At 36.5% G+C, this 19,171-nt stretch overlaps 1 protein-coding gene across 3 annotated transcripts in view; it reads left to right on the forward strand.

Annotated features, from left to right (window-relative positions):
* The window catches only part of LOC150082242 (protein Obscurin-like), an 865,351-nt gene that overhangs the window by 285,368 nt on the left and 560,812 nt on the right, over window positions 1–19,171 (forward strand). For all 3 annotated transcript variants that reach the window (XM_090379203.1, XM_090379204.1, XM_090379205.1), the window contains 3 exons: window positions 10,719–10,806; window positions 17,688–17,869; window positions 18,847–18,982. In XM_090379203.1, coding sequence (XP_090235329.1) covers window positions 10,719–10,806; window positions 17,688–17,869; window positions 18,847–18,982 — 406 coding nt within the window. The remainder of the gene's footprint in view (window positions 1–10,718; window positions 10,807–17,687; window positions 17,870–18,846; window positions 18,983–19,171) is intronic.

Consider the following 19,171-nt stretch of genomic DNA (forward strand, 5'->3'; position numbering starts at 1 on the left):
AACCATTCAAAGCCTTATACACCTCTATCAGATCACCTCGCCGGTGCCTAGTCTCCAGACTCTGTAATTTGCAAAACTTAAGCCTTTCTTCGTAAGAGCAACCCTTTGTTCCATTCACTAATCTTGTTGCCCTTCTCTGTACCTGTTCCAGCAGCTCTACATCTTTCTTGAAATGAGGCCTCCAGACCTGTATACAGTACTCAAGATGTGGCCTAACCATTGCCTTATACAAGGGAATAATCACCTCCTTATCCTGCTAGAAAAATTCCTGTATATCATTGACAAGACACCATGAGCTACTCTTGCAGCTCGTCTGCACTGCTCAGAGAACTTCATATCTGCGTGCACAATTACCCCCAGGTCCTTTTCATTCTCCACCACTGTCAGTGTAGTACCGCAGAGTTGATACGTTGCTCTGGGGTTACTGTTTCCCATATGTAGTACTTTACATTTGTCAATGTTAAACTTTATTTGCCACCTCTCAGCCCATCTGTTCAACCTTTCCAGATCCTGTTGCAGCAGCATAGCGTCAGTGGTGTCCTTAACAACCCTGCCAACCTTTGTATCATCTGCAAACTTGGACATTAAACTTGATATCCCATCATCAATATCATTCATAAACACCGAAAACAACAACGGACCCAACACTGAACCCTGAGGAACTCCACTAATAACATTAGTCCACGTTGAGCAGTGTCCATTGATTACCACTCTCTGTCTTCTGCCACTCAACTATCCCCTTATCCATAGCAGCAATTTGCCTCCAATGCCACACTGCTCCAATTTGTGCAGCAGTCTTCCATGTGCAACAGTATCAAAAGCCTTTCTAAGATCCAAATATATAATATCAAAGTTATTCCCTGCATCCAGTTCTTTTGTGACTACATCATAGTATCCAATCAAATTGGTCAGGCAAGACCTGCCCTTAACAAAACCATGCTGCGTCTGAGCTATAACTGAATTCTTGTCTAGATGATCCTGCAGTGCTTCTTTAACCAGTGCTTCCATTAATTTAGCATTTACCTGGAACAGAAGTTAAACTAACAGGTCTATAATTACTTGTGTCAGCCTTTGATCCTCCTTTGTGAATTGGGGTTACATTTGCACATGTCCAGTCTATGGGTACCTCTCCTGAGTCCAAAGAAGCTCTCATAATTATGGCTAGGGGTTTGCTTACTTCCTTTGCTGCCTCCTTTAATATAACTGGATAGATCCCATCCACCTCAGGTGCCTTTTTTATGTTTATCCTCAACAATCTCTCCTCCACTTCCCTCTCAGTTATTACAAAATCATCCAGCTCACTGCCAATGTTTACTTTACCTACATCATTCTCCTTCCTGAATAACTCCTCATGCGTGAATGTAGATGCAAAATACTCGTTTAGATTGTTAGCCACCTGAGCAGGATCCTCAACTGTTGAACCATCAATATCCAGTGGACCAATCTGATTCATCCCTTTCCTTCTTGAGTTTAAATAGGTAAAGAACTCTTTTCTGTTTTTCTTTGCATCCTTTGCCAAGGATTTTTCGTAGTCTGCCTTTGCCTGCCTAATCTCCTTTGTGACTTGGTTACAGACCAGCTTATATCTATCATAGGCTTCCATGTCACCCATTAATTTGTATGTATCCCATGCATTTTTCTTCTCTGCCACATGTCTCATTAGTTCATCTGACAACCATTTAGCCCTATACCTTGAACAATATTTCTTAGTTGGTATGTAAAGCCTGGTAGCCTCCAAGATTAGTTCCTTGAATGCTTCCCATTTTGAGTTTGCTGTTGGTAACATCATCAGTTGGTCCCACTGTATAGAATTTAAATACTGTCTCAGACCATCATAGTCGCCTTTACGAAAGCAATAACCCTTCCCTTTACCCCTAATGGTAGTTACCTCCTTGAGTAAATCCCACTTCAACACACTGTGATCACTGCCACCTAGTGGTTCATTTATCTGCAGATTCTTAATGCATGAAGAATCACTACTGATAATCAGATCAAGAGTATTGCTCCCTCTTGTTGCCTCACGAACATGCTGATGTAGAAAACAATCATCCAATAAATCCACAAAAGCCTTGCTAGTGTGCGAGTGACCAACTCACAAATTCCAGTCAATATCTGGGAAATTAAAATCCCCCATTATAAGACTCTCTGATTTACTGGCCCACTCTATTTCCCTGTACAATATCTTATTATACTCATCAGAGTCATTAGGCCTATAGCACACTCCTACTCTCAATTTTGATTTCCCTATGCTTATGTCACACCAAACTGACTCGACACTGCCCTGTCCATCGATGTCGACTGGCTTCACTTCCTTGGACTTTATGTGTTTCTTAACTAATAGCATAACCCCTCCTCCCCTCCTGTCCTGTCTATCCTTTCTATACACATTGTATTCCCCAAATTCCAGTTCCGCATTCCTTATATCTGTGTGACACCACGTCTCTGATATCCCAACAATATATGCCTTAGATGTTTTGAGCAATACCTCAAATTCATTCAATTTATTTACCAAACTCCTAGCATTGGTGTACACGCAGGTATACATGCACCTGTTTCTATTCTTGGCTACCCTAACACAACCCATGTGTTTACTTGTACCGCAATGACTCCCAGCAGTCTCTGAAATATCCTGCATCTTGTTTTTCAGGCTTCTGCTCATTTCAATAGAAGCAGTGCAAGAATCACTTCCACCTCTGCAAGTGGCTACTATTAATCTGTTAGTCCTTGTATTCCCCCCAACTAGCAGTTTTCCGACCCACCTAACACTGCCTCGACAGCATCAGCAAAAATTCTTGCACCCTTTCTATTTAAGTGTATCCCATCCCTGTAGAAGCAATCTCTCCTGTTAACAAGTAGCCTTGCACAATCCCTCCAGGGCCGAATTGATCGACAAGGCTCTCATCATATACTCCCTCCTATCGTTCCTGGGCAGAATTGCAGACACTTTCAAATTCAACCCTAATTCATGGCTTTTTTTCAACAGTGACCTTTAATTGCTAAGTAATTCCGCCGGTCTCCTACTCTTAATATCATTAGTGCCAACGTGTACAACTATATCACCTTTTGTGCCCTTAAAAGATGATATCCGCTCTACAACGTCATCAACCTTTGCCCCTGGCAGACATACCCTGGTCCTATTCCACCTATCCTTTTTGCAAAGCATGTTCCCCGCTTCCCTGACAATAGAGTCACCAACATCTACTAGTTCCTGTGGGACCAGCGCATTCTGCCTAAGTTCCTAATGCTCCTAAAAAAAAACCAAATAACAATAACAGCAGTACACTATGCTCTGTTGGATGGATATAATAGTATAGAAAAATTAACAGTTACATATAAATTGAACCAATCATAACCTGTTTATTGGGTATTGTTATGCAGCTATGCATGAAGAAGTTTATCACAGATGAAAGATATACAGCAGATTGAATTGCAAAACTTATGCCTCAAATACACAGTAAAATAGAACAGCCTTCCCTGATACAGTCCATGCAAGGATAAAATGGCATACAATTAAAGATTCATATCCGACATACAAAAATCTTAACAGAAACTGTATAACACTGATAAAAAATGAATTATATATCATGTGTAATGTATATATTTCACAATAAATAGAAAAAGATAACAGTGAACATTTTCAGAGGAATTCTGAATGGAATTCTTCCACCTGAATGGAATATGGAATTCTTCCACAATCATTGGAAGAATTCCATATTTCCATGTGCATATTAGGCTTAGCTGTGAACTTCAGAAAAATAGATCATTCCAGTTACTTGTCAGACAAAAAAACCCATATTATAATTATTTTGGTTGTTATGCTGTTCAAGAAATGGCTCAACACTGGGCTCAACACCAAACCCTGGAAGACTCCACTAATAATATTAGTTTCAAGAAGAGCAGTGTTCATTGATTACTGCTCAACTGTCCCTTTATCCACTTTAATACCACACTTCTCCAGTTTGTACAGCAGTCTTTTATGTGCAACAGTATCAAAAGCTTTTCTGAAATCCAAGTATATGATATCAGTTATTTTTTGCATCCAGTTCCTTTGTGACTACATTGTAGCATCCACTCATATTGGTCAGACAAGATTTCTCCTTAACAAATCCATACTTTATCTGAACTTTAACTGCATATCTATCTATATGATCCTGCAGTGCTTCTTTAACCTGGAATAGAAGTTAAAATAGCAGGTTTGTAATTACTCGTGTCATCCTTAGATCTTCCTTTGTGAATTGGGGATTCTTTGCACGTCTCCAGTATGTGGGGACCACCACTGAATCCAAGGATACTGTCATAATTATGGCTAAGGATTTGCTTACTTCCTTTGCTGCCTCCTTTAATATAACTGTATATAACCCATCCACCCCAGGTGCCTTTGTTATGTTTAACTTCAACAATTTCTCCTCCACTTTACACTCAGTTATTACAAAATCATTTAGCTCCCTGTTAGAGTCTGATAAATTTCTGACTTCCACTACTGTACAGAATTCCTCATGTGTGAATGCAGATGCAAAATACCCATTCAGTTTATCAGCTACCTGAGCATGATCATTAATAGTCAACCCATCCATGTTAAGTGGTCCAATCTGATTCATCCCTTTCCTTCTAGAGTTCACATAAGTAAAGAACTCTTTGCTGTTTTTCTTTGCATTCTTTGCCAAAGATTTCTCATTATCTGCCTTCGCCTGCCTAACCTCCTTTGTGACTTGATTACATACTAGCTTATATCTGCCATAGGCTTCTGTGTCACCTGATAATTTATATGCATCCCATACATTTTTCTTCTCTACCATGACTCTCATTAATTCATCTGACATCCATTTATGCCTAAACCTTGAATAGTATTTCTTAGTTGAGAGGAAAAACCTACTAGCTTCCAACATTAATTCTTCAATGCTTCCCATTTAGAATTTGCTGATGATAACATCAGTTGGTTCCACTAAATAGAATTTAAAAACTGCATGAGACCACTGCATTCGCCATTATGAAAGCAAAATCCCTTCCCCGTTCATTATCCTTGTTAGATACATCCTTAAGTAAATCCTACATCAATATGCTGTGAAAACTGCCACCAAGTGGTTTCTTTATCTGCAGATTCTTAATGCATGTATAATCACTGCTGATGATCAGATTAAGAGTATTACTGCCTCTGGTTGCCTTTCAAACATGCTGCTGTAGAAAACAACAATAAATCTACAAAAGCCTAACTAGTATGTGAGTGACCCACCCACAAGTTCTAGTCAATATCTGGGAAGTTAAAATTTCCCATTATGAGAAATTCTGTTTTTTACTGGCCCACTCTATTTCTCTGTATACTTTTTCATTGTATTCATCAAAGTCATTAGGAATATAACACACTCCTGCCCTCATTTTTGCTTTCGAAGTGCTTATATCACACCAAACTGAATCAACATTGCACTATTCACCAGTGCCTCCATAGCCAGGTGGGCAGGAACAGGAGTGCGTAGCATACGCTTCTTGATTAGACCGGGGTTTGAGCCCATGACACCAAATACAGAGGATGCGAAAAGGTCAGGGAATGACCACCGCATATCCCCGGAGCAATATGGCCTTAGTTGCTAATGCTCCTAGAAACCAAATAATAAATAAACAAACAAACAAAAGCACTGTCCACCAATATCAACTGGATGTACTGCCTTAGATTTTGTGTTTCTTAACTAACAACATAATCTCTCCACCCATCCTATCCTGTCTATCCTTTCTGTACACATTGTACTCCCCAAATAATAATAAGGGCTCAGTGGTTACAACACTGGACTACCCGCCTGATGGACATGGGCTCAAGTCCCGTCTTTGCAGATGCGAACGTGACTCCATCATGCTGGGAGACTGGTATAATAATAGTAATAAATTAGAATAATAATAATAAATAAATAAGCATCGTGAAAGTTGCTCCTGTGGACCTACCTACCCCAAGGTCAGAGTGGCAGCTAAAGCAGATTGTTGCGCCATCTGGACCGGAGCAATATGGCCTTAGTTGCTAATGCTCCTAAAAACCAAATAACAAACAACAAAGAAACAGCGCCATCTGGTGTCACTCCTGATAACTTCCACTGGATATTAGCCAAAGCTAAACAGGTCCACCTCCATAGATGGATTGGAACTTGCGTTCAGGCCTTAGGCAGAGGGGTTAGTTCGAAAAGTCAGACAGTCTCCCGAGGAAGACAGTGGAGCAAGTGGTGCTGTCTGCTGTATGGCTACCACAAGAGAAGGACAAGACCATCCAGCCCCACCAACTGGAAGTGCTTCCTGCACATTTGCACTAGTGACCATCCAGGAAGGAAGAAAATGCCAATGCATGAAGTGGAGCATTGAAATGAATATGTACATCATGCAAGCATAATACAAAATAATGAAACTAGAGACCAATATGACCAATGTACAGGGCAAGACTACATAATAAGTGGTTGGAATGATTCCTGGATATTCAGGTCACCGAACAGTGAATAGCAGACCAGAGAAGGACCATCATCATGAAGCTCTTGCAATCTTGGAAAAAATCAAGCAGGATGTGAGCAATCAACTACAAAGTATAATGGTTTGAAGTGCTGGTCATGTCTTGACCAGCACTTCAAACTCATCAAATTTATTAACTATACATCTAGCATTGGTGTTCATATAAGTATACATGCAGCTGTTCTTACTCTTAGTTACCCTAACACAGGCCATGTATTTATTTGTTCCACGATGATTGCCAGCAGTTCTTGAAATCCCCAAAAACTTGCTTTCCAGGCTGCTTCTCATTCCAGTAGAAGCAGTGCAAGAATCACTTCCACCTCTGCCTGCAGCTACTGTTAATTTATTAGTCTGTGTATCTCCCCAAGCTAGATTTTCTGACCCACCTAACACTGCCTCAATAGCATCAGCAAATATTCTTGCACCCTTTTTATTTAAGTGTGACCCATCCCTATAGAAATAGTCTCTCCTGTTAACAAGCACAGGCCACGCTGGGAAAAATTCTATCCCATGAGGCTTGCACAATCTCTCTAGTGCCGAATTGATTGACAAGGCTTTCATCATATACTCCCTCCTATTGTCCTGGAGTAAAATTGCAGACACTTAATGCCAATGTGTACAACAATATCATCTTTTGTGCCCTTAAAAGATGATATCTGCTCTACAGCGTCATAAACTTTTGCCCTTGGCAGACATACTCTGGTTTCCCTGACAATTGAGTCACTGATAATAACTAGCTCCTGTGTGACCAGCTCATTCTGCCTGAAGATTGCCACTGTGTTGTTTGATGCCCAAGAATGAGCTGTGGCAGTGAGTTGGGCAGCTATGAACTTGATGGTCTCCCATTTTAATTCCTTTGAGGGCATCTACCCAACTCCTCAAACTCTCATAGATGCCCTAATTTCTTCACACTCTCTGCACCTACACACACAAAGACATTTTCCTTGGCTAGATCATGTCCTGTTCCAGAAAGGTCTGCATACATTTCAGAAGTTGCACATTTTTTTAGACTGTGATGCATTGGAGAATCGCCACCCTCAGTTCTCCCCTGAGCCACAGCATTCCCACTGCTTTGTGCCCATTACTTTGCTGCTCTGGTCTGGGGCATAATTTCAGTTTAAATTCAATTTAGTTGATTAACAATGAAAATTAATAAATTTAATTGATCAATTGACAACACTACACTATGCTAATAGATTCTAAATACAGTAATACATATTACGTTATCAAGGTTTACATTATAACCTATGCTATGAAGTTCAAGGTATGCACTATGATGTACTGTACGATTTGATTCTTCTTCTTCTTATTATTATTAGCCATTTGGTGCAAGGAAGCCTGACGCTTATGCTGCACCAGCCAAAATATATTTCTAAGTTACCCTGAGAAACAGAGAGAGAGAGAGAGAGAGAGAGAGAAAGAGAAAGAAAACAAGAGTTAGAAGTAGAAGGGAATCACCAAGAAAGAGAAGAATGATGATATCCAATATCCAGCTCAGGACCCTTGGTGTGCCAAGCCCATACTCACCAGATGTGATGGTGGAAAGTTTTGAATGGATAAAGGTTCTACATATATTAAGTAGTAACCTACAAAATCTCTAGCTAAATTCAAAATAAACTAAGGAGTGTGACTAGGACTATTTATAGTCCTAGTTATGCTCCTTAGTTTTATATATTCTATAAGTAGCTTTAGCTACTTATAGAATATAATTTAATATGACAATTGAGTTAATAAAATGCAAAAGTTTATGAAAAACTTATCCATCTGTGGGAGCTGAAAATTCTTTGCTTACATGTGCTTAACCTTGTTCCCGAGAATCTTCAGATTGGTCATCAGGAATGCGGTCCCTCGAGGATCGGTTCTTGGACCACTGTTGTTTCTCATTTTCATAAATGATATGAACAAAGGGATAGAAGGCACAATGTAAAGGATGGTAGAGTTATTAATGATCAGTGCCAAGCACCACTCCTTCAGGATGACTTGAACAGACATCAAAAATGGTCAGAGAAGTGCCAGCTATGTTTCAATTCAGGCTAAATTCAAGGTCTTACACTTGGGGAATAGCAACCCCCAAATAAATTATACACTTGGTGGGGTTGAATTAAAAACAGTGTAGGAGGAAAGGGATCTGGGAGTTACAATATGGGCAGATACGAAGTTTTCTGAACAGTGTAAACAGGCAGCCAGGAAAGCCCATGGTGTTTAGGATTTATATTGAGTATTTATAGAATGCTGTCCTGTAGAGATAGGAAGGTCCTAATCCCACTGTATGAGGCAGTTGGAAGACCACATTTGGAATACTCTGTTCAAGTATGGAGACCTCATCTCAAATGAAGGTGGAATTTTCACTGTTAAATAATTCCAGAATGAGGGGCCATAAATTAAAATTACAGGGGGGTTGAGGTTAAGATTTGTTTGTAGGAAGTTTTCTTTTAGCCAGCAAGTCATGGATTCTGGAACAAGTTGCCCTTGCAGGTAGTTGAGGCTGAATAACTTAAAAGTTTGAATAACTTCAGAGGTCAACTGGGTAGTTACCTGTATGAAAAGGAAAGCATGTAATTCATACATTATCTATTTCTGCATTTCTCAAACTTTTTTAGTCACGGAACACTTTTCATCTCATAACATATTCACTGAACACAAGTTTAGCGGGAGCCAAAGAACTGTTTGCTAATATTTTATTAAATATGACACACTGTGCATCAGGAGCATCTTTATTTCCAACACATGTAAAGCCAAAATTCAAATAACTGTCATCATACTTTTGTTTTGGTCTTTTATTAGTTGGTTTCTGTTTTTTTTACTTCAGATTTTTGAGGAACAAAAGGCTGCGATTGTTCATCCTCACTTTGAAGTGTGACAATATTGTGTTCGTTTTCATTGACCAAAGTTGCACTACTAGAAGCAAATGTGGAGGATGCGGAAAGGTCAGGGAATGATCACCGCATATCCCAGAGCAATATGGCCTTAGTTGCTAATGCTCCTAAAAACCAAATAACAACAACAACTACTAGAAGTACGTTGCTTCTTTTAAATTTCCTTTTTTTTAACCACTAATCCATGGTCACATATTTTAATAATAATATTTCAAAATACTAATAATTATCAAAAAAAATTTATACAAGGAAGTGAGTTTAGTTATGATATTGGTTCGCTTCTTCCTCTCCTTCAACCCATGTACTCCAGGCTAAATTGCATACGAATGGCATACTAGAGTAACTAGATCACTACATTGCTACTTTTTCATAGATGCCATTACCTCTATGCAAAGCCCGCCAATAAAGTGTTCTGCGGTCTATTTGATTATTAGTCTGTGTCAGTATATTAATAACTGAAAAAAAATTATGCTAAATATTATAATGATACAACAGTAGTGTATGCTACAAATATGCAAAATTTATTTTATTTTATTTTTTTAATTATTAATTACGATTTTTCACGGAACACAGTTTGGGTAATGCTGTCTATGTGGTGGTTTTTTTTTTTTTTTTTTTTCGCCAGTGCATCAAAAGCCTGTGACTTCCTTGCACTATATGGCGAATACTATTAATATTACTAATTTGCTACTGCTACTTTGGGCCAATGCTGTCCAGTACTGCGAATTATAGTTGCACATAACTTTCATGATGTGTTATTATTATTATTATTAGTCACATGGTACAAGGAAGCCTGAGGCTTATGCTGTACCAGACAAAAAATACTTTCTGAGTTACCCAGAGAGAGAGAGAGAGAGAGAAAGTTTATTCAGAAACTTTTTTCCATACAGAACTTGGCTGCTTATTTAAATTTGAATTATTATTACCATTTGGCATCATTCTAATTGAGGTCGCTCACTAACTGATGAGATTCCAGTAAGGATCAAAATTTTGTAATGGATAATGGCTTCATGTTATTCTTTTATTTGATTAAAAATGAAATTAGCAATTTATTTTCCTGCTTGTTGAATACAGTGTCACTTTTCTTAAAAAAAATTTTTAATTTATTCCTTTCTGCATGGACTGAATATTATTCATTTCTAATTTAGTGCTGTCCAGTTATCCATTGTTTGTCTACAGATCTTCAAAGTGCTTCATTTTAATTATAATCCACCTCATATATTTTTATTTTTAATATTTAAATTTTATTAGTATCAGTTATGAGCTTTGTTTGATAAAATGATAATAGTAACATTGTTTCTGTTTTTGTATATTTGAATTTAAATGATTTATATAGAATTTTTTTTTAATCCCTTTGGAAAGAGCACAAAGTTTTATTCCAAGGTTTGGAGGATGAAGTGGAGGAAGAACGAGTTCCTACACCACGACTCAAAAAGCCTGTGTTCAAGTGGTAATATGTTTACAGCTTTTTTACTTTTTATATATTGATTTTCAAAACTTGAGCAATATGCCCCTACTTTGTAACATATTTTCTACATGTGTTTTAAACATGCAGTTAATGGACCTTTACATACTCAAAGATAGTGCTGACATCAATTACTGCATGTATTAATGTGGTCTGACTCCACACAGCCTATCCAATACCTGCACCTCAGAAAGGGGTGGGCAGTATAGAGCCTATTCCTTATTTGTAGTAGTAGTAGTATAGTGGCAAATGATGCAAGAAAGCAAGCTTATATAGCATCAGCCAAAAAAAAAAAAAAAAACACTGCATATTTTTCCATCCATACCCTCCAAGAATTTGTGTAGTTCTTCCTTGAATTTATTCAAACCATCCACTTCCACAATAACAGATGAAAGCCCATTCCAACAATTAGTTTGGTGAACAAACCAATCATGTCAGATTTGCTAGTGTGTTCAGGTTTGCGTGTTATCTGAAAGGAACCACCTACAAAAATGTTTGTGCCAGAGAGCTGTTGGCAGGAATGGATCAATAGGTGGTCTGTCTCAAGCAGATATATCCAAATGATTCAGTGTCAGTCATATGATTAGAGAGACCTGTATATTTGCATTTGTTTGTGATGTTGCATTATTATAAATACTCTTAGTAATGAATGGGCCTGGTGTACTGGGGTCCATGGTTGAGAGAAATAGATACGTATAATTATAACCCAGTTTAATGGGTTATAATTATATGTATCTATTTCTCTCATAAATACTCTTCTTTATGTTCACTCTTGTACTGCCAGGCTGGACAGGGATGAACCTAGAGGTAAATAAAGTGATTTATAAACAATAATAACATTAAATAATAAATGTAATCTGGACATTTCTTGAATTGTTGGTTGTATCAAAACAGTGTTTATTACAAAATATTTTTACTTTTCTTTGAAACATTTTCTGATCCATCCAGAAATGTAGAAGATATTTGTTACAGTTGGTGGTGTTGTTCTTCAGGTAAAGTACTAATTTTATTCATTTGATTTTCATAAAACTTGTTCAAATATTTATGTTCCAGCAGTGGTGGCACTCCTCATCAGTGCCACTCCAAATATTGATTTCATGTTAATTGTCAGTGCAAGATTAAAGATTGCAATTTTCTCTACCTTCCTAAATATAGATATACTTTTACTTGAGTAGTTTTTGAAGTGATTTTTATGCTTTTTACAGAGTAATTGCATGAAAATTCCTGGCAAGTGCAATGATTTTTCTTTGGTCTAGAAAAAAATAAAACAAAATATATATAGAGCATTTCAAAATTGCACAGAACAAATGTAGAAGCATATTCTACTACTAAAAACAAGAAAAAGGTTCCCATAATGGAATGGGTCAGTAATTGAGAATGTCTAATAATGGGGGATTTTAATTTTCCAGATATTGATTCGAACTTGTGATCTGGTCACTCACAAAGTAGCAGAGCCTTTCTGGATATATTGAATGGCTACTGTTTTCTGCTGGTGCAGAAAACAGTACAGGCATACCTCGAATAACGAATAGGATGCGTTCCACGAAATTACTTCGTTAAGCGAAACTTCGTTTTCAGAGGTAAAAATACTATGGCCAGAATAGGGATACGTTCCTACGTAAAGAAAATGAAAAGCTTTTTTTTCGAACAAAGAAAAGCTTTATTAAATAAACATTCAACTTATATACAAAGTGAAATCACATTTTAAAATATGAGTCTAAAGTTGATTGCTTATGCTTTTTTTCTCTTTCATTTAACAATTGCCTATACGGAGTTAGTGCATTTAACACTGATCACTTAACAATAACACTTCTTCCTAAATCAGGATCATTTTCACTAAAAAAATTTAAACGTTTTCAATGTCATTTAAGCAGCTTTTTAAATCTTTGTTTGTTAACACTTTTTCGGCAGGAACTTCTTTAACTTCGTCTTCATTATCTTTGTCTTCGTTGCTAACACGGTTTTCTAAATCTTCCACTGAAAAACCATCATCTTCTGCATTCAATAAATTTCTAACATCCTCTTCATCGACATTTTCGAAACCTATTGATTGAGCCATCTGGATAACTTCATTTCTAATTTCTTGGATGCTATTTTCTTCTTCTAGTACAACTTCTGGCCATATTTTGCGCCAAACTCCATTTAAGCATTTCTTAGTGACTTCTTTCCAAGAACTATCAATGTTTTCAATTGCCTTTTTAATGGTGTAGTTTTTCCAAAAAGTTTTAATTGTCATTTCCTCTTTATCCTCTAGTGCAGTTAAATTGCTTAATGTTCGACGCAGATAATAAGCTTTAAATGATGCTATCACTCCCTGATCCAATGGTTGAATCAGAGAAGTTGTGTTTGCTGGAAGAAACACAACTTTGACAGGAATGCATGTGTCCAACGTGTTAAGATCAGTAGGATGTCCCGGAGCATTGGCTAACAACAAAAGAGCTTTTTCTTCAAAGTTGTTTTTTTGACAATACCGTTTTACTTCAGGACAAAAGTGGTTAACAAACCAATCAGTAAATAACTCCTTGGTAACCCACGCTTTTCTATTTGCTTTCCATATTACAGGTAAATTCATTTTTATGTTACCTTTTAACGCCCTCGGATTTTCTGAATGGTAAACTAATAACAATTTTAATTTATAATCGCCAGAGGCATTTGATCCAAAGAGTAACATTAAACGGACTTTAGCTGCTTTGAACCCAGCAGCTGGTTTTTCTTCAATAGAAATGAAACTTTTTGTTGGTGGCCGTTTCCAAAACAAACCGCTTTCGTCAACACTGAACACCAAATTTGGTGGAAAATTTTCACGTTCAATTATTTCCTTTAGTTTTTCTGAAAACTTATTTGCGGCTTCTCCTGTTAATTTTACACTATGAACCCTGGCCCGTTTTTTAAATTTCTCGAACCAACCACGAGAAGCCCAAAAGGTTTCCGTAATTTCGTCAGTTTGTTTAGATTTCAGGTGATTAAACTGGAATATTTTTTTTATGTTAAATGGGGCTTGAAATTGCGGACTTCGTTATATCGAAGCTTCGTTATCAGAGGTAACGTTAACCGAGGTATGCCTGTATTCTTGATTTGATTATTAGTAGTGACTCCTTGTGCATTAGGAATCTCCAGATAAAGAAAACCACTAGGTAGCAGTGATCATAATGTTGGATTTTCTTAAACTACTGTCAAGGGTAAAGGGAAGGGAATTTGCTTTCATAAAAGTGACTACAATAATCATAGACAGTTTTTTAAATTCTTTTCAGTGGGAACAACTGAAAATTATAAATGGGAAGCATGCAGGAAAGTAAATATAGAAGCTACTAGGCTTTTTATACTATCTAAGAGATACTATTCATGGCTTAGACCTAAATGGATGTTCGATCAACTGATGAGACTATTGGCAGAGAAATAAAATCCATGGGATGCAATAAATTTTTGGGGGATACAGAAACCAACAGTAGGTATAAACTAGTTCCCAATCAAGTCACTGAGGGGAATTAGGCAAGGTAAGACAGATTGAAAAGTCTTTTGCTAAGAATGCAAAGAAAAGTAGCAAAGAATTCTTTGATTATATTAACACTAAAAGGAGAAGTATGAACTATACTGGGACACAAGAAATGAATTGCAGTAACTGTTGATGATCCTGCACAGATGGCTGACAAACTGAATAAATATAGTTGATAGTGTAAATAAATGCAAGGAAGAACTGGACAAACTTTTGGAGTAAACGGATGAGTGAAATGATGATTATTATTTCACCACATATATATTAACTCACTAGAGGGATTATTATTTCACCACATATATATTAACTCACTAGAGTGATTATTATTTCATAACGACTAGTTGTTACATTATGTCCTGGATACGGTAGATATGCCTTACACTTTGCATTTGTTCTTATTTCAATTATTAAATTGCGTTCTCTGTCGGGTCAACGATGATCAATATATGCTTACATTTATAATATCTTTCTTTTGATTCTAAAAAAAAATGTTTAACCATCTTTAAGTTGTTTAGATTCAAATTACTTAATTTACTTAATCGCGGAATTTTTATATATCTTAGCAGATATTGATCATTACAGAAACAGAGAACTCCTTGTCATTTTTTGCCTTCAGTGTGGGTGGTTGGCCCCAGTTGAAGTCGTCTAGATTGTGGGTAGACAACGATAAGTTTTATGTGTATATATATATAATTTTTTTTTTTTTTTTTACTTATTTTATTATTTTTTTTTTTAATTATTTTTTTTTAATATATATTTATATACCTTGCATTTCTTTAAATCCAGCTTGGTATTGTCTGCTTGAATTAACTTCTATATTATTATCTTCAATATTATATATTATACAAAATATTTTATACACATTATGGTCGTAATGCATAATTGCTCTAGCAACTACATTGGCCCATAAGTATTAGTTACAGCTTGATACAATTTATTAACTTTCTTTCCATATTACTCGGCGCCTCCGTAGCCAGGTGGGAAGGAGCAGCAGTGCGTAGCACACGCTTCTTGATTAGACCGGGGTTCGAGCCCGTCACCACCAAATACGGAGGATGCGGAAAGGTCAAGGAATGACCACCGCATTTCCCGGAGCAATATGGCCTTAGCTGCTAATGCTCCTAAAAACCAAATAACAAACAAACAACAACATCCATATTACTCATATATATATATATATATATATATATATATTATTTTATTTATATTATTTTATTTATATTATTTTATTTATTTATTTTTTTGTTATAAAACCCCCAAACATGAAAGGTATCAGGATCTATAATACTTAGTACTGCGCATGGGTTGGTGAGAAGACAGAAATACCCATTGGCTTCCTGTATTGACTTGAATTTCTATGGATTGTAATTTTCAGGAAGTGTATGTGAAGGAAGGTTGTTTCAGAAAGCAGAAGTTGAAGGGATAAACGAAGAAGAGGAAAAATTAGCTCTGTGAGTTAGAAGTTGGACAGTAAGCAGATGCTGACTTATGTTACTGCACATGTTCAGACTGGTTTGAAGGATAGAGAGAGGGGAATTATAGATGCCACTTCAGAACAGTGTCCATAGAAGTATCTATAGAAAAAAGCATGCAGCAGAGATGCCTATGAGATATAGACTGGAGAGACTGTAAAGTGGAATTGGATTGTTGCATTTTTTATAAATGGGCAAATTTTGATTAACTGAGATTTTTTTTTTTTTTTTGGCTGATACAAAATAACTTTGCTTTCTTGCACCATTTGAACTGATTAATACCATTGCTAAATCCAAATTTTGCTACTGCTAATTATTATTAGTAGTAGTAGTGGCAAATGATGCAAGAAAGCAAGCTTATATAGCACCAGCCAAAATAACAAATTAAAAAAATATATACTACATACTTCACCCATCCATACCCTCCAAGAATTTGTTTAGTTAACCATTCACTTCCACTACAATAGATGGAAGCCTTTTCCAACAGTCAAGCACCTGATGGCTGAAGGCAGACTTCTGCACATCTATCTTGTAACTTGTTAGTGTAACTTGTTAGTTTGTTTGGAGCATTAGCAACTAAGGCCATGTTGCTCCGGGAATATGCGGTGGTCATTCCTTGATCTTTCCGCATCCTCCGTATTTGGTGGTGACGGGGTCGAACCCCGGTCTAATCAAGAAGCGTGTGCTATGCACTGCTGCTCCTTCCCACCTGGCTACGGAGGCGCCCGTACACATCTATCTTGCAACCATCCTTCCGCAACTTAAATTTATACCCCCTCGTGTGTGGTCTCGGCAAGAGGAAGAGTGCCATTTAACTGTAATTGCTTAGAGTTCCCAGTTCATACAGCTGTTCTGAAACTTTAGCAAACAAATATATTACCAATTGATAGGAACTTTCCACAGAAATGTTACTGTAATAAGACACATTTCAAATTTGGTGTGTGAGGTGTGCAATCACAAAGAACTTTCTGCTCCCTTAAAAGATTGATGCCAAGAACTCAATACTGAAGTTTGGTCTTATATCCAACTTAGAGATAAATATCATTATCCATGGTTCCACCTAATTTTCTAATATCTTTTTAAATTGTATAGCATCATATAAAATTTTCTGAATCTTTCAAGGGAATGGAAAATTTCTTGTGATTGTGCACTTCACTCAGTAATGTGCCCCAAATTAGTAGGTTTGGACTTGTGTTGAACCACCATTGCTTACCTTCAACAACATCCATATGTCTAGTTGGGTACCTATTTCTTCTCTTGGTTTAACCTTAACATCTAGACTTTCGTAGCGTAAGCATAGCTTTTCACTTAGATAAAATACAGTGTTCACACAGTTCAGCATATATTTGCTATAGAGGCTACTTTTCAGCTGATGAGATCCAATACCATCATAGTGGATTCACCTATTCAGGTGACTATACAATTTAAAAAGATATTAGAACTTAGGAAAACTGTAGATGGTGGTATTTGTCTGCAATTTGGACAAACACCATTGTAATGTAGAGAGAGAGAGAGAGAGAGAGACACATAAGACCGAGTCTCAGCACAGATTTCTTGGTGTCAATCTTTTGAGGGAGCTGGAAGTTCCCCATGTTCATGCATCTCATGTAGTAATGTTCTCCAGATTTATTGACTTTGACTTCAGTGCTGAATTATCATCTGCGAATTGCAGATCTTTCTAAATCTTTCAAGGGAATGGAAAATTTCTTGTGATTGTGCAACTCACTCAGTAATGTGCCCCAAATTAGTAGGTTTGGACTTGTGTTGAACCACCATTGCTTACCTTCAACAACATCCATATGTCTAGTTGGGAACCTATATTTTAACTTAAGTTTTCTTGGTGATAGAAATGTATAACTTAAATATGTTAATATTTAAGCCCTTTTCTTTTTTATTTTAAGGTTCAAAGATGGGAAAGACTTTGAAGCTAGTGAAAGATTCAAAGTGGCTTTCAATGAAGAAGAAGATACTCTTGGTTTGCTATTCCAACGGGTCACTCCTGATGATGCAGGTCTTTATACCTGTGTTGCTAGTACCGGTGCTGGTGGTAAAATTTCATGTAGTGCTGAGCTTACAGTGCAAGGTAGTCTTTTTCTTCTGTTTTGTATATTATAAGTCCTATGTCTGATCACCTTTTTGTTTCCTTCCTTCCCCCCACCTATTTGAAACCGTAAGAGAACTTTATACTAGAATCTGTTTTCTAGAAGAAACATGCGTGGTTACTTACAGGTTAGGTAAACTAGGATAAGATAAGAAATGAGCCTGATCTTAAGAAATATCTAGTCATAATTCTGAATAAAAGCACTTCCATCCAAAATGATGAGATATTCTTTCTTTTTAAAGCATATTAGTTTAGTCATGGAGAAAAGATGCACAATTCATTTTTAGTCTATATATGAGATTAATAAAGAAAAACAGTTCCAGATCTCTTGCATTCCATGCAACTGTCATTATGAGAGTTACTTGTGGTTATAAGTGAATCAATATGTACATTATTTTGTATACAGTAATGCAAAACATATATAAAAGAAAATTTGTGTTTTTTTTGTTTTTATTTTAGCTTTAACTTAAGATAGTATAATAATCATTTAGGTGTTCTTCCATTCTTGTATTTGAATATAATATCTTTATCAGTAATATAGCATGCCTAGCATTCAGCATTTGTTATTGCTTTCTTGTGATAATGTGCATACTTACAATTAACTTTCCTTTGAAAAATTTTTTAGTTCATTTTGATTATTTAACATTAACATAACAAAACTTTACTGATTCTAATTGAAGCTTGCTGTTGCAGTGTTTTCTAAACAAAGTTTTGATTAGTTAAAATAATTTTTAGACTATATTTTTAAGGCTTTATATATAGATTATGAAATGTAGCCATAGTCATTATAATGTGTAATATAAAAAATATGCCAGGACAAGTCTTCTTTATGATAGGTTGAGTAATGGGTGGAATGGGGAAGAGAGAGAGAGAGAGAGAGAGAGAGAGCATATGTTCATGTAAGCATGCATTGATTTGTTATATTGTATACTAAAGCTGAAGGTATTTTTGATTTATAGGTGGTGTTAATCAGTTATTACGGGAACCTGAAGCTCCATCAATTAAGGCCCAACTAAGTGATGTGGAAGTTAGTGAAGGTGCTTCAGCAATGCTAGAACTTAAAATATCTGGTTATCCTAAACCCAGTGTTACCTGGTTAGTTTTTTATTAATACTTTTTTTTTAAATGAAACATTCTTAATATGTATACGTATGCATGCATAACACTTAAAAAGAAATCCCAAAAAATAAAATAAAAATATGGATCTTAAATAGTCTTTTAGTGGCATGGTGCCCAGGTATATCAAGAAATGGAACTTTGGTGAAATAACGAGCACTTCAACCT

This window comes from Mastigoproctus giganteus, chromosome 8 (assembly GCF_048544385.1).
Source record: "Mastigoproctus giganteus isolate SK-2022 chromosome 8, ASM4854438v1, whole genome shotgun sequence".
Taxonomy (NCBI): domain Eukaryota; kingdom Metazoa; phylum Arthropoda; class Arachnida; order Uropygi; family Thelyphonidae; genus Mastigoproctus; species Mastigoproctus giganteus.